The 16,214-nt window shown below is 33.3% G+C and overlaps 1 protein-coding gene across 1 annotated transcript in view; it reads right to left on the minus strand.

Moving 5' to 3' along the window:
- Positions 1-905: 905 nt before the first annotated feature.
- Positions 906-16,214, minus strand: part of LOC140053895 (lipoxygenase homology domain-containing protein 1-like) — a 31,659-nt gene continuing 16,350 nt past the window's right edge. The window contains exons 28-47 of the mRNA XM_072098636.1: positions 14,068-14,176; positions 13,608-13,792; positions 13,267-13,445; positions 12,830-12,946; positions 12,182-12,341; positions 11,682-11,836; positions 11,160-11,366; positions 10,566-10,701; positions 10,086-10,294; positions 9,423-9,606; positions 8,868-9,028; positions 7,615-7,701; positions 7,021-7,153; positions 6,623-6,850; positions 5,861-6,034; positions 5,612-5,750; positions 5,023-5,190; positions 4,146-4,252; positions 3,380-3,532; positions 906-3,093 (exon numbers count right to left, since the gene is read on the minus strand). Of these exons, the coding sequence (XP_071954737.1) occupies positions 2,867-3,093; positions 3,380-3,532; positions 4,146-4,252; positions 5,023-5,190; positions 5,612-5,750; positions 5,861-6,034; positions 6,623-6,850; positions 7,021-7,153; positions 7,615-7,701; positions 8,868-9,028; positions 9,423-9,606; positions 10,086-10,294; positions 10,566-10,701; positions 11,160-11,366; positions 11,682-11,836; positions 12,182-12,341; positions 12,830-12,946; positions 13,267-13,445; positions 13,608-13,792; positions 14,068-14,176 (3,218 nt within the window). The 3' untranslated portion in view covers positions 906-2,866. The remainder of the gene's footprint in view (positions 3,094-3,379; positions 3,533-4,145; positions 4,253-5,022; positions 5,191-5,611; positions 5,751-5,860; positions 6,035-6,622; positions 6,851-7,020; positions 7,154-7,614; positions 7,702-8,867; positions 9,029-9,422; positions 9,607-10,085; positions 10,295-10,565; positions 10,702-11,159; positions 11,367-11,681; positions 11,837-12,181; positions 12,342-12,829; positions 12,947-13,266; positions 13,446-13,607; positions 13,793-14,067; positions 14,177-16,214) is intronic.

The following is a 16,214-nucleotide window of genomic DNA, read 5'->3' on the forward strand; positions in this document are numbered from 1 at the left end:
TTACGAGATCTGTCAAGGCAAACAAACATTTCTGTATCGCTCTACCAATGTATGTAATCTATACAAATTATTTTAATTATTAATTTGCATTTTTCCATATTATTCTTAATATGCTTGTAATTATTTAAAATACTTTTACCATTTTTTTTTACTGTTTTTTTTTTTTAACTTACGAAACTTTACTACTGGTAATGAAAGTGAATAAGAATAAAGTAACATATATAAATTTGTACAGAGAAACGAATTATCATCTTGATTTAGATTTTTTCATGTTTTATTTGTATCCCCTTTATTGATATCTAGCCACTGATAATGCAGTATTGTCATTTTTTTTCTTGGTAAATAGGCACTAAAGAAACCTTATATTTATTATTCATTTTTAAATTTATTTGTTTAAACCCTTTTGTTTTGCAACATAACTTCCTATATCACTGTAATACTGCCTAATGGACCAAAGGGCTTGAAAAGGATAGAATGTAAGATGACATATTTTGGGTGATTTTTCATATTCACAACCTTACAGTATATTTCTATATACACCATAAATAATAAGGCAATATGTGCACATTATAGCTATTATTATGTAAAATATATATTTTACTAATATAATGTACAGTATTTAAAAGTAGCAAATTTTAGTTTTTTAAGTCCTTGAATTGTACTGTATTTTTTTAATTTTACCAATTTATTCTTTATATATACATTCATTAAACAAATATGAAAGAAAATAAATCTATTTTTCTTTTCTTTTATTACAACAGTAAATATAGTTTTATCAATAATCAGGTTACATGAGCTTTAATACAGTAATACTAAACAATAAAATGACATTAAATTTGTACTAAATTTATTTATAGTTGAATAGAACAAAACAACATTAAAATTTCACACACATTTTCGCTTGTGACAATTCTACATATGACGTTACCTTAATTATTCACTAGATTAGTGAGTATACAAAACAAATATGTAAAATGTTTAAACCTATTAAATCCATTAAAAATATAAAAAATTTGGCACAAACAGTATCTTAATTTACTATACAGTAATACAAATCTTTAAATGAGTAAACAGCCTAATTGTTTGCAAAATGTACATATTCAGCCATAATCAAGGTCTATACAAATAAAATCAAGCTAGCATGTGTAGGTTCTAGGATTATTACTATAAGGTTTTTGTTGTACGAAAATATACATCTCATGGTACAAATCTATGTCCCATGTCAAAATTGAGAGTTTCGGGTTCAACTGCTTCATTTAGCATTACAAAATTATGTACAATATTCACCATGTAAATTAGAAGTGAAATAACACATTCCTATATGTTTGCAGGTACTATGTCATAACCAGGTCATTTCGTCCTACTGTAAAGCATTGATCAACACCTCACAAAAAGGGTCACAAGGCTAGAAGCAGAACTAGACTAGCTAGATCCTATCATACCATTTATAAAATCATTAACACTATGTTTTTGAAATACAAATATAAAATTCACAAAATTATGTACAAAACATGTTAAAATCGTAAATTTCCTTTCACAATAGAGAGGTTTCGCAACCTTACGAATATGATAACGAAAACGGATACGTCACACATTTGTGAAACTTTTGAGCTGATCCCCATTTCATATTCGTAAAGCGTATTCGTGTTGACGAATATCACCAGTCATATTCGTAACTACAAAACGAGTATAGTTTTTGATCTATTTTGCACATTTTGCATTTGAATCAGGAATGATTCATGATTATAATATAATTATAGATTTATCTATATATAAATTTACGTAAGGGCAAAATTTGGTAAATCGCGCCTTACTTCTAGAATTTTTACTCGATGGTATATAAAGTTGGTTCGTACTTTCGGTACTGATTTTAACCACCTGATGTAACCATGTTTACTAATTAAATTAAGTTAGATAATTAGTTATTGACGATTAAAACGAATTTAGGTTCAACGATTTGCCCCAAATAGGGGTGTTTTCCGATCGTGGTATACACTGTCTAATGGATGTCCATCTTGAAAAATACCCGCCACAAAAATGCGAGGAGGCTTCGCATTTTCCTATCTCCTCCTACGATAATTGTTTTTAATAGCTGAAAACTGGTTGAACAGCTAGAGTAAATTGTACAATCGTATATTGAATCTATCAAAATAGTATTTTTTAAAGAAAATCGGCCTGTCTTCAACATTATGATATCATAATGTTGAAGACAGGCCGATTTTCTTTAAAAAATACTATAAAATACTATTTTGATAGATTCAATATACGATTGTACAAATGTATTGATTTGCGATGAATGGAACATCCCAATCTCTCAGTCTGCCAGAGTTTGGTTTAACACAAGTAGGTAAATTTATGAGCCCTTGGTTTAACACATACGGTAGGTAAATATATGGGCCCTTTGAGAATAAACTTGCAATACTTTGACAATACTGTAAATAACTATTTTACGTGTGCGTGACGTATCCGTTTTCGTTATCGTATTCGTAAGATTGCGAAACCTCTCTATTATCAGCACACACATAATATTCCCACACACTATTTGTCATAACAGTAGTATTAAATAGTAAATCAGCTCTAAAAAGAAAATTGAGATACTTTAGTCAAGCCTCGTTAAAATGCCAAGCCAGCAATTTGTCAAATACTATTTATTTAATTTGTAACTAAATTTTCTATTAATTATTTATTCCAAAATTAGTACTGAACATAGTATTTCAATCAATAGATCAAAATTAATTACATACTGCAATTAATACTGTGATATAAAAAAATCATAAAGCAGGGGTCCGGTTAGAGATAGTAAAACCTGTGTCCTTTGTCCCACGTAGAATTCCCGAGCTGGTTTCGGCCTAAACAAAAGAATTTCTTAGGATTTTTGGGGGAAGAGCTCTTTAAACAATTCACCATCTCCTTTCTTCTTGTCTAACCATTTCCCACATGGAAAGACTGTTCTTTCATTGTTTGCTGTGTTTATTATTTCTACTCTGTCACAAAGCCATGCTGCATTTTTAAATCCTGCATTATCATGTTCTATTCGTATTTTCTGCAGTTTGCCCAAATCCAATATTTCTAATTTGAATTTATCAGTTTGACCTGTAAGAAAACAAACCATGTGATCAATGTTTTGTAAATAGTAAAAAAAACTGCAAGAACAAAGAAAGCCAAGACTCAACTTAGTTTTTGGTGAAACAAATAAAACTATCGTTCAATGCAAGTCAAGGTACAGTATCTTTTTGCCTAAGCTAGGCCTTCCATCATGATTGTGTTGCATATGTTGCATTCTAAGCTTCCATACATCATAGAATCAAATTGAAACAAGTACATTAACACAATTGTTTACAAAGCTTAGCTGAAATCTCCCTATTAATAATATATTTACCCTTTTCAAACAAATCCCTCCATTTTTGTTTCAGCGCTTGTTTTCCAGAATCTCCATTTGTTCCATAAATTGTAATGCTTACATTTGCATCTGTGCCTGCGCCTTTCTCATCTGATGTCACTACAATAACCTCATAGTGAACTGGAGCCAGATCTAAATTAAACAATACATACATTTAGATAACTTTTTTATAAATCTAAAGCTGTAGTAATTTAATAGAATACAGGTAATATTACCACCCTTTCTAACCATTGTTGCCAAATTTGCCTTCATATCATTTTTAAATCCCCTTAAACCATTTTCACATCAGCATAAATTGTTACAACTAATTATAACAAGTTGTAACCAGGTTTGATCTGATTTTTAACACGTTTTCATATATGCATATGTGAACCGTGAGAAATTTTGGAAGAAAGCTAAGTTGCACGCTATCATTTTAATTACTATGATTGGTCAGTTTAACACCAGTTCAAAACATGCGGACGCAGTTACAATTCGGAACATCTCAGAACAAAAAAAAAGCCTCTATTTGGTGTGTTTTTCTTGTAAATCCTGTTCTTCACATTATGCAAACCTGGTTGCAACTTGTTACACAAGTTTTAATATAAATATGTATGTTACAAATATGTATAGTTATGAAAAGTTGAGTTTCTTGACGTTTCGATCAATATACATTGATACTCGTGAATCTAAAACTGAACAGCAATTGACTTACTTCTTACTGCTTGATACTCAAGAATCTAAAACTGAACAGCAATTGACTTACTTCTTACTGCTGTCGTTCTTCCTTCTTCAACTGTTTTTGGAACAAGGTGTTTTGCATCGTCACGATCATAACCAAGAGGTATCCATGCATTACATGGAAATACATATCTGTTTTTCAAAATGTACAATATAAATTATAACATAACTAATTATACATTATCACAAATCATATCATTTTGTTTATGTTACACACAGTAGAATACCTTGGTTGAGACGCCTTAATTAAAGAGACATTCCGGTGTGCTAATCTGGTAGGCGCTGCACTGCTGGCTGCCGTGGGTCCGTGGAGGGCCTAATCCAAATTTCCTCAGTTTCCAGTTAAGCTTGAGGACAAATATGAATACCTTTACCTTACCTTTACCTAATTAAAGAAACATTTTTATGTAAAATAGCCAATCACTATTCAGAAGATGTCCTCTTATAGATGTTCTACTGTATCTCTTTTTTGCCAGGCCAGACAAACATTTAACTTTCACTGGTAATATGAGTTCATGGCTCAGGCTATAAAGCCACTAGTAAAGGTAAAGCAGTATTTATACTGGTCCTGAAGCTTAGCTAGAAACTGAGAAAATTCGAATTAGGCCCTCCACGTACTCCTGGCTGCCAGCAGTGCAGCCTACCAAATCTAAATACTGGGAGATTCTACGTTCACTACATGTACTGTACACAGGACCAACGGCTCCCATCTAACGGACAAGGCAATTGGAGTAAAGCATCACAAGAACGTAATTGAGTAGAAAATTGATCAAATTACTTGCGTTATTATGTAAAAATAATAATCACTGTACTACACTATTTTTAATTTGGTTATCAATAAACGTTCTTGCTTTGCGTCCAAACTTAATGTGGAAACTGTGCTAGTGAATCTGTGAACTTACTTTGTACCATTACCAGAATCTGTTATAATCACTTCATAACAGTGCCACTCCACATCACGTCCAGTACCCTTTGCTCGTGGACCATCTGGTCTTTCTTTGTGTCCCAACAAGATACTTTCAATCTTGCCAACATTTCGAGTTGAGAATTTAAAAGTGTTTACATCACCCCTAAATAAACGAAAAACAAAAACAGGATTTTTAGATTTTAAATGATATGATGCAACAACAAACGGATTTACTTTCAACATTCAACTCCATCTGATGTACTGTAGCCCTCCTCAAGCCTCTGCCATTCATTTCTACAGTAGTCTAAGTTGTACATGCTTAGGATATGATGTCCGTCCCTCTTGGAGTATATTTTACTGAAAATGACTTGCCACTTGCAGACAACACAGACAACAACCTCTCCTAAGGGCCTTTCAGCTGCTGCCACATGGCACTCATTCATCTGTCTACAACATGCTAAGATGGACCTATTAATAACCCTCTCCATATCCGGGAAGACAGGGCAATAGTATTCTTTGTAAAATTATGAGTATTAAATTGAATACTACATGTAAAAACAAAATAAAAATAAATAAATACACACTTTCTTAGTATTTTTTCCTTTGGAGAATTCTCCATTAAGAACTCCTTTGATGACCGTAGATCTCCTTGCAGTATGATCCATGCATTCTGATAGGTCCCTGCATCTCGTTTATCAGTTGTAGAGACACTTATCTCATATACTACAGAAAAAAAAGTATTAGAATTATAAAATTGGCAAAGATGGTCAACAACATTTATTATTAAGACCACACCCTCACCCACAAGTGAATGGAACAGGAAAAATTATTACCAATCTTCTCTTTGTTGTCCTTAGGTGCGAGTTGATTATCACACGTGATTTCTCGCATGATCTGTTTGTCATCCTCATCACGTGCTAACCATCTATTAACAGTAAACATGTATGATTCGTCTTTCTTCTCATCTCGTACTTCAACAGATTCTAGATTCCACCCTGCTTTGAAACCTTCATGAAAAAAATAGAAATAATTTTCTTCTTGCATCAGCTTATTTATCCATAGAGCTAAAAAATTACCTTTTACAGTAGCTTCTTACTTTATACAGTATCTCCATGATTTATCCATAAAGGAATAAATATTTCCTCCACGATTTATCTAAAGAAAAGATGACATTAAATACTGGCTTTGTTTAGCCACTTCACATACTTTCACTGGAACAATGACCAGTATCTATTTTGACACCTACAGTGACTCCATTGTTTTGGCTATTATAATACTATCTTTATCTAATAAACCTGCTTTGTATTGGTTCACACCCTTCTAATCCATTGTCTAGTGATGAACAATTACCAATGATTAGGGAGTCGTAAAATAAGATGATATTCACTTTGTATTCATCTCAATTTTACTTGGTTAGCATTAGCAAGACGACGGTTGTAGCTTAACCATCAAGGCATTTTTTCTTTACTTTATTTCCTTTTTGAAATGCTATAACAAAAGCCTCACTTTAGTAATGTTAATATTTCAAATCACAAAATGCATTTGTTTTAATGGAGAGACAGCCATTTTCTATACATTACAACAGAATATCTAACCTGCATTGTCATGCCAAATTCTAATCTTTGTTAGTTCTCCTAAACTTAGCATATCAAACTTGAAGACGTCCATCTGGTTCCTTTCAAATTTATCACGATGTGTTGTAGATTCTTTTAGCTTCAGTTCACCAGAATCTCCATTCATTCCAAAGACAACAATAGAAACATTCGCATCTGTTCCACCTCCTCGAACGTCACCAGTTTTTACATTAACAATGTAAGTAGTATCTATCATATGGAGTTAAATTATACTAAATCAAAATATCTCACCACAAGACTGCCTGCATAATCTTAAGTATTCATGGTTTGTAAACGGTTAAGGGTTAATATTATGTAGGATATTTGTGATCACATAGTAAATTATCTGCCTTTACTTTATGTATAATGAGATAGCTTACTCTTTATTTGCTGTTTTCCTTTAATTGTTGCTGGTAGATCTCTTACAATTTTCTTGTCACTTTGGTTCTTTGATAACCAGTCTTCACATTTGAATACAGTGAGTTCACCAGTCACTGAGTTTCTCATGGTCACCTAAAATATGAAGTTAGTACATTTATAGGAGCCTGTTATCATGGCACATGGAATCATGGATACATTTCAAAGGCCGTAGAGAGAGGTTAAAAACAGACGAGGCAATGATGGCTTATATATAAGTATTAATATAAAATGACGAGCTCTGCTGGGGAATTTAGGTGGGTGGTAAAAATTGAAAATTTCAGTTCAGGCGAGCGCCTCATCTGCCTCATGCTGGCCCTGCATGTGTCCTAGTTTTTGGGATAATCAACAATAGTAATGGATTCCTTTTGTGGGTTTATTGATGAGTTTTTGGCATTATTTATGTTTCTAGCATTATAAATAAGTGTTTGGAATCGTAGTAATGATTTTTTGATAATTTCATGGATTTGGATAACTTTTAAAGAACAATCATGTGTTCCTGGGCCCATGAATATATCATGGAGTTATAACCTAGTTGGTAGATTGCTATAGCTCACCTTCTCAAGGTACCAATCAGCTCTGCTTCCCTTACCATTGTGACCAATACGAAGCTTTTTAAGAGATGCAATATCATCAAGTTCCATCTGATAAACAAAATATAATATTTATATAACTGTTATTTAATGTATTATTGCCAACGTATGTTATAAAAAGCTTTGCTGTTTTTGTCATTGACTCTGGGATTGATAGATCATTTGACTCTGGGATTGATACTGTAGGTCATTTGACTCTGGGATTGATAGATCATTTGTCTTTGGGATTGATACTGTAGGTCATTTGACTCTGGGATTGATACTGTAGGTCATTTGACTCTGGGATTGATAGATCATTTGACTCTGGGATTGATACTGTAGGTCATTTGACTCTAGGACTGATAGATCATTTGACTCTGGGATTGATACTGTAGGTCATTTGACTCTGGGATTGATAGATCATTTGTCTTTGGGATTGATACTGTAGGTCATTTGACTCTGGGATTGATACTGTAGGTCATTTGACTCTGGGATTGATACTGTAGGTCATTTGACTCTAGGATTGATAGATCATTTGACTCTGGGATTGATACTGTAGGTCATTTGACTCTGGATTGATAGATCATTTGACTCTGGGATTGATACTGTAGGTCATTTGACTCTGGGATTGATAGATCAATTGACTCTGGAATTGATACTGTAGATCAATTGACTCTGGGATTGATACTGTAGATCATTTGACTCTGGGATTGATACTGTAGGTCATTTGACTCTGGGATTGATACCGTAGGTCATTTGACTCTAGGATTGATAGATCATTTGACTCTACGATTGATACTGTAGGTCATTTGACTCTAGGATTGATAGATCATTTGACTCTAGGATTGATAGATCATTTGACTTTGGGATTGATACTGTAGGTCATTTGACTCTAGGATTGATAGATCATTTGAATCTGGGATTGATACTGTAGGTCATTTGACTCTAGGATTGATAGATCATTTGACTCTGGGATTGATACTGTAGGTCATTTGACTCTGGGATTGATAGATCATTTAAATTTAACTTCTAAAAAAAAGATTTTGTTAGATTAACTCTTCTACTGTGCGTCAGTTTACAGTTTAGTTGCAATACTGTTAGTGTAAGGTCATACAGTAGCTTCATGTCCTGCTATGAATGAACTTGTACAACCTATATGCTTATGGAACAGCCACAGCACTTTGATTTGGTACTCGACTGGTATATTGAGGTGTTTATATAGTTTCTGTATTAAATACCTTTATCATATCCTCACTGCCTCTTTCAAATCTATCACCACATTTATCAATAGGTATTTCAGGAGTGTTTCCATTACTACCAAACACTGTCATTGTAATAGGCGCATCAGTTCCAGCTGCTTGGACATCTCCAGTGTAAATAGTAACTTCATAAGGAATTTCTAATTTTAAAAAACAACAGTAAATTAGTCAATTCGTAGCTTTTAAGTTAGGAAAAGATCATTATCAATGTAAATCAAAGGTAGAAATAGTAATGAACTGCTAGTTTCAGTAACCCATACTGCATGTGCAACGCAATTCAAAACTCTCATCAAACTCATCTCTACCACGCTACCCTCGACCAATTTTGCACAACTATGTTACGTTGTGTTACTTTGAGTTGTAGTCGGTTGAGATCAGTTGTTCGGAGTGTTCATGTCAACCAGTTTGAGTTCCATGTCGACCTAACATAGCTTTAATAGTGAATATTCACTGTCCTCTTTGTATTTTGTCGTTTTTAATTATTGCCAGAAATCATACAAGTAGAAACAAAATGTAAATCAACTATCTGCTTACTTGGTTTATACTGTAACTTCTGGCCTTGTTCCAAGAACAGAGTTCTGACAATTTTGCCATCATCTTTGTCTTTTGAAAACCAGCATTTGCAAGGAAATATATAATGTTTTCCAACGGTTGGCATATCAACTTCTATCTCTTCTATAAACCAACCCTCTTGTGGAGTAACACCATCATGTCCAATCTGAAAATAATAACAGGTTTTTAAGTTTAAAAATGAAAAAAAAACAGTGATCTTCAAAATATTTTAGCTTTTACTGTTAGTGTAGCTCATCAGCAAATATTTACAGAACGTATCTCTTCGTTATGCTGACTCTCACATGTCCGATATCCTTACTATTACACCATATAGCTCTCTTAAATAATTAAAACTCACCAAACCCATGAACCATACAGTATATAACTTTTATGTAAATGTTAGTCATTAGGACAGCTTGTATCACAGATGTAAAATCAGAGCATTGTAGGTAATGCAAAATTTAACAATGATAAAGAAAAAATGAATTCCTTGAATCTCAATAATATTGAAAGATTTTCTTTTTTATTGAGCCAATACATGCTGTAATGCATTGTGTTATTCTCATATATATCCATCTTTATTTCGACATGACAATGTCTGGATTGTTTATCTAGATCAGCTGTGTGTATAAAATTATATTGTACCTCAATCTTTTGGATTTCTGTAATGTCTGGTGCTTCAAGTGAGAATGTTTCTGTCGAAGCTGGTTCCATTTTTGTTTTATTAACCAGGTGCAGTGGTATTTTGCCTGTGACATTCTTCTTTTTCGGACCAATGAAGTTTATGAAGGCATTTGCTGTGGTGCCCATGTCTTCTTCTTTACCTGTGGTAATCTTCACTGTATATGGTATAGCTTTAAAAAAAAAACCATTAGTTTAGTTATTATTTAATGTAGTTTTACTAGATTTGTTACTAAATTTCACTCATTTAAAACAGATGAGCTTATACTCTGTTCATCACTACAGTATGTACAGTAATATAAGGTCTAGGCATACATAAATTAAGACCTCCATGTACAGAAATTAAGACCTAATTTTGAGGAATAGAAGAAGAAAAAACATAATTTACAATAAGCAGAATAATATGAATGTGTACTAATTTTAAAATGATTACTGAGAACTTACTTGGTCCATCGTAAACTGGTTCCTCCATTCCTGATTTTGAGCGTGGGCTCTCTTTAATAGATTTTAACGAACGCATTGAGGCACTTCGGTGCAATGTACTAAGAGTAGCTGTGCTTGATGTGTCTCCTTCATATCCCTAAAAAATATGCAATAAAAGTGTTTTCAATCTTTTTCAATACTTTGTTTCTTCAGTGTAAATTGGTGTGATGGTGTAATTACAGTATACCTTGGATGTTGTTGTTGCTCAATGTATGTTATTATTTCAGTATATCAATGTCAGTAAATCTACTTGAATTTCAACTACACACCTAAACATTCAGAGCTCAAATTTTGGAGGTTACAAGCAGCACATTCTACAAAAGGGATAACCAGATGGGATATTCATGTTTCCGCGTTGCACAACAATTTCAAATTTCAATAAGGTTAGCATGTTGTTGTACCTTTCAACAGTTGATACAAGAAAATAATGCACGGCAGGTGATACAAAATAAAATGTATAGACTCAGATTTGTTCTAATTGAATATAAAATACTTGCACATGGAATTGATTATACTATGCTAACTTTATCAAAAGGAATTTACAATATTTGTTACCTTAATGTAGAGTGATCTTTCTAGTTTTCCATCATCTTTGTTTTTGCCAATCCACCGTTCACAGCGAAACAATGCAGTCTCTCCATCTGTATCAACTACTTCCACCTTGTCTAAAAACCATGCAGCGTTGAAACCAGAATTGTCATGACGGATTTTAATCTTAAAAACTTTTCCCAGATCAACAGCTTCCACAGAAAATTTATCACACTTTAATTAAAATAAAGAAATTATATTTTCTACAGTTTCTCTACTTTAAACCATGGCTGGACGCAAAGCAATGACGTAGGTGCAACGCACGCAAGCAACAGTTTTCATGGTTCACCTCAGTGTGCTTATGTCCTTGCTTTGCCTCCTAGTGGGAACCAAGCTTAAATCTAAACTGTAATTCCACAGAATTAATGATTGGATGATAAATCTAAAATAAATCCAATTTAAATATAACATGACATGAATTTCACTTGTTACAGCAACAAATATTATGTTTAAAACATATTATAAATATATACAAATTGTTTTACTTACATGAGCCCTTTCAAATTTGTCTGAATATGACTCAGATTTTAGCAGTTTTCTTTCACCCGTATCACCATTTTCACCAAAAATATTTATAAAGACATTTGCATCAGTTCCTGCTCGAAACACATCGCCTGTATACACTAGTACTTTGTATTTCCTCACTGAAAAAATGTAATTAAATCTTTCTAGATTTGAAATGTTTAATAAATGTGGCTAATCTATATCTAAATTTAATATAATGCAACTAACAAACAAATCAACAACAATACCAGAGCATCTACAATAACCTTGCAATGCAGAAATTATACACTCTCAGTATTTATACATTTATATAAAGTTCTAGTTCTATCATAAGATTACAGTAGGAGGGAGGTCCTACACCTGCAAAATGTTTTGGTTTATAATTAAATAAATTGAGTATTTACATTCAATTGGAATGGAATCTTTTTTACTTATTTATTTTATTCAGTTCACAACCAACAGCGATGAAACCGCCACTAACTTACTTGTTAATGTTGACTGTTTGAGTTCTTTTTTCTTCATTGTTCCATCTTTTCCCATTTTTTCCTCTGTTACCTGTGCTGGAACCAATTCCCGAACAATTTCACCATCATCCTCCTTGCGTGCAAACCACCTCTTGCAGGGAAACACAAACGTTCTAGAGCCCTGATAGAAACAATTGCCATTTAAGAAATCAACAAGTTAAACCATCCATTAATGAAATTCTTCCGATCAAGTCATTTAATATTTTTAATGATGATGTTTAAATGATATTTTTTAGTAAAAAGTCTTTCACAATGTGTCATCTTTGCTTATTTTTTTATTTTATTTTATTTTATTTTTAAAACCAGAAACAACAGCAGAAACAAATCCGCCACTTACTTATTATTATGAATAATTGGTATGAAAAAGATGGATTTTGTCATGATTTGTGTTGAAGTTGTTAGGCTATGTGAAATCCATGCTATTTACATTTATTATAGTGAACCCAAGAAAGCATGAAATTCGAGAAGTTAAAGTCACTTTCTCTGAGAAACACAGCATCTAAAAGGCAGATTGTGGGAGCAAAACATAATCATGTCATGTGCAATTTTTAAACTCAATTGATGCGAGAGCATATCTTGAACAAACATAATTCAATATAAAGTACTAACCTTTCCTTTTTCCAACAACTTTCTGACCTCTACCTTATCAAGATGCCAAGCAGCTCCAAACCCTGAACCATCATGTCCAATTCGAATCTTCTCAATGCTTTCACCAACATCTTCAAGCTATCAAAATAAAACAAGGACAACTTTGAGTAATAATCCCAATCTCAAAGGGTTATCAATCTTTTCTTGTGTGTTTTATCAGTTTTTTTATTGATACATAATAATGATAATAGCTATAAAACTGTTGCCTTGCAGAATGGAATTGGATTGGCAATGGCTACAAAACAAGCATAGCTGCGGATGTGTGAAAGACAGTTTAGATGGTGCTTAGCTGATGTGCAACAGCTACTTCACCAAAACTTGATGCACATGTGAAAGGGAAAATGTGATTTTAGTCATCATCTGACACGATGAATAGCAAAAGAAGAAGACATACATACCTCAACCACAAATTTATCAACCTTCTTTCTCTCAAAACATTCTTTCCGTTGTTTTTTGTTTTCGCATAAACTCTTTTGGGTAGTGTTGGTATCCATACCAAAGAGAACAACAAACACATCAGAATCTGTTCCAGCTCCATTAACATCACTAGTATATACAGTGATCTCATACGGAACATCTGAATGAAAAGAAATAAACATATTTTTCTGAAACTGAATTGTATATGCTGTCATGGTACACTTCGTATTTTCAAAATGAATGTATCAAAATCACTGATTTAAGAAACAAGTTTTATATTAGTATTTCAAAATACTACTGGTGTTCCTGTATTTGTACATACGTTTTTCATATTCTTCTGTTCTTGTGGTTATTGGGAATAATTCCCTCTCGATTTGGCCATCATCTTCTCCTTTATCTAGCCAACGGCCACATGGAAATTCCCACTTCTTGCCAAGTGAAGGTGCATCTATGACAACCTTGTCCAACATCCAACCAGCAAATCCTCCTTTATTATCATGCCCAATTCTGGAAGTGAATATTTATGTGTTTATAAATCAATTTTAGCATTTATGTTCTGGCAAATTTTAGGATCATTGGTAACTATTTACCATCTACAGGAGATACTGTAGATACAAGGAACGGTACATGCATTGACCTTAAACCTTTTTAACATTTTTTAAAGTAAAATGGCATAGAAAACATTTTCCAAGAACCTTAAACTTTCAGTTCAACCTATCTAAAAACAGGTCATATACATTTATTGTATAAATAAAACAAGTTTATAGAATGTATATAACTACCTAATTTTCTGTATGTCTCCAATATGCACAGCTTCAACAACAAATTCATCCGTAACTCCTCGTTCAAATTTATTTTTGTTTGTTTTAGATGATTTTAGATTAATCAAACCTGCGAAACAAATATATTTTACATAAGTAATAGTACAGGAAAGATATGCTCAGAATCAGTAAAAGGTTGAAAAAATTGCAACAGAATTTTTTTCACCACAATGCATTTCTATAAGGTCCCTATATGAACATACTAAAAGTCTAGAAAAATCCAGGTAGGGGAAATAGGTTTTTTTAAACAAAATGGCCGCCAATGGCGAAAAATGTCTAAAAATGAACAAAAAACATATATTTTATATCTAATTACCACTTGATAGCAGTTTTTATAATGCTTTTTATATTTCTTTAGTGTCAAACATTTAAACTGCAATATACATATTAATTTAAGTGCTATTTAGCAACAAAAACACACATTTAAGTATCAAGATATCACCACGGTTATAATAATAGACAACGTAGTCCTATGCATTATAATGCAGGACTACAGTGTCTAATAAAACAGTTCATTTACATTTGTACTGTCACAACAATAGAATTATACAATCTTACAATCTATTAATCCATTCATTTTCATTGTCCAGTTATCATCCTCTGTCTATAGGTAGGAATTAAGCATGTGCTGATGCCGTGGTATTCGTCACAAACAGTGGTACTGGTGGTAAATTTGTCATCAATGGACACATCACGCCATTTGTAACTTTCCATCCCCCAGTCTGTGGGTTGAAGAGTACTTTCTATCCACTGCTGTACCATGGTAATATACACGCAGGGAATGACATTTTGCAGCATTTGTTGTAGGGGGAATAGACTTTATTTCAAGTGCTGTTTTGCTTTTTGCTACTTTCTCCCAGAACGTATTCCTCCATACAGTATAGCTACCAATGCCAATTCCTCTGATGCGATGGTTTCTTTTTTTTTGGAGACGTTTGGTTTTACAGAGTTTGTAAGCATACTACTGCCCAGGTGTTATGACTTGTTAAGACCTTTTCCTATACCAAATAGATGGGATGTAGTATCATATCCCTGGATTCCATGTATAAAAAGCAAACTAATTTTTACAGAGCTTCACACCAAGGACAGACTTTACATGCATTCACAGTGCTCCCCCATCGAGAACATACAGTATTAAATCAATGAATGAAGCAACCGTGACAGAATATAAATTTAAGAGGAAAGAACACATGGGTCAAACCAACCATATTCATCAATAAAGAAGCAGTGCACATTCCCCCTCACATATACTATTTCATCATCTATGTGAGACAGTCATACACAATGCATCATTTGGTGAAAAAGAATCTTATACTTTTCCTGCAGCCCTCTTTTACTCCATTGACTCCATACACACTGCTAGACTACTCAGAAACCTTCATCTCACTGCCCACTGTTTGCTACATCAAACCTTTTGGCCCGAAACAGCAACATTTCAAGACACTTATTATGTACCATGTATGTTTGTTACGTTATGTGAAGGCAAAGTGTTGTGTTTAATGGCTATAATTATGGGCCGTAAGTAAATTTGGTTTAGGAAAAGGTGTTGGCCTTAAAAATCATCACATCACAGTAGGAGTTGTATGTCAAATTCTGTAAACCAAACAGTTTAAAAAAAAAAAGAAAACATTGCATCAGGAATTTGGCATTGGTACCTATATATTATGGAGGGAAGTCAATGGAGACTTTAGACAGCCTCTTTTCTTTGAGAAAGTTGCAAAAAGCAAATCTATTCCCTTGCTGCAAAATTTCATTTCGTGAGTCTTTATTACCAGGTATAGCAGTGGATAGGAGATACTCTTCAACCCACAGACTAGGGATGGAAAGTATTGATGACAAATTGACTACCAGCACCAGAGAAACTATTAAAGTTGATTAGATGTACCTATAAATAAGGTTGTAGTAAAATGAATTGCCGTTGCAGAAAATATGGTTTGGACTGCTGCTCCACTATTTTTTAAGAATGCCACGGCATCAGCACATGCTCAATTCCCCACCAATAGATGGAGGATGAGATACTGACAAGATGAAAGTGAAATTACCGCATTTATTTGAATAAATGCCCTTGGTGGTTGATTTTTAAGGAGGGTAGTGGGGGCGTGTAATCG

The sequence above is a fragment of the Antedon mediterranea genome, chromosome 7 (genome assembly GCF_964355755.1).
Source record: "Antedon mediterranea chromosome 7, ecAntMedi1.1, whole genome shotgun sequence".
Classification (NCBI taxonomy): domain Eukaryota; kingdom Metazoa; phylum Echinodermata; class Crinoidea; order Comatulida; family Antedonidae; genus Antedon; species Antedon mediterranea.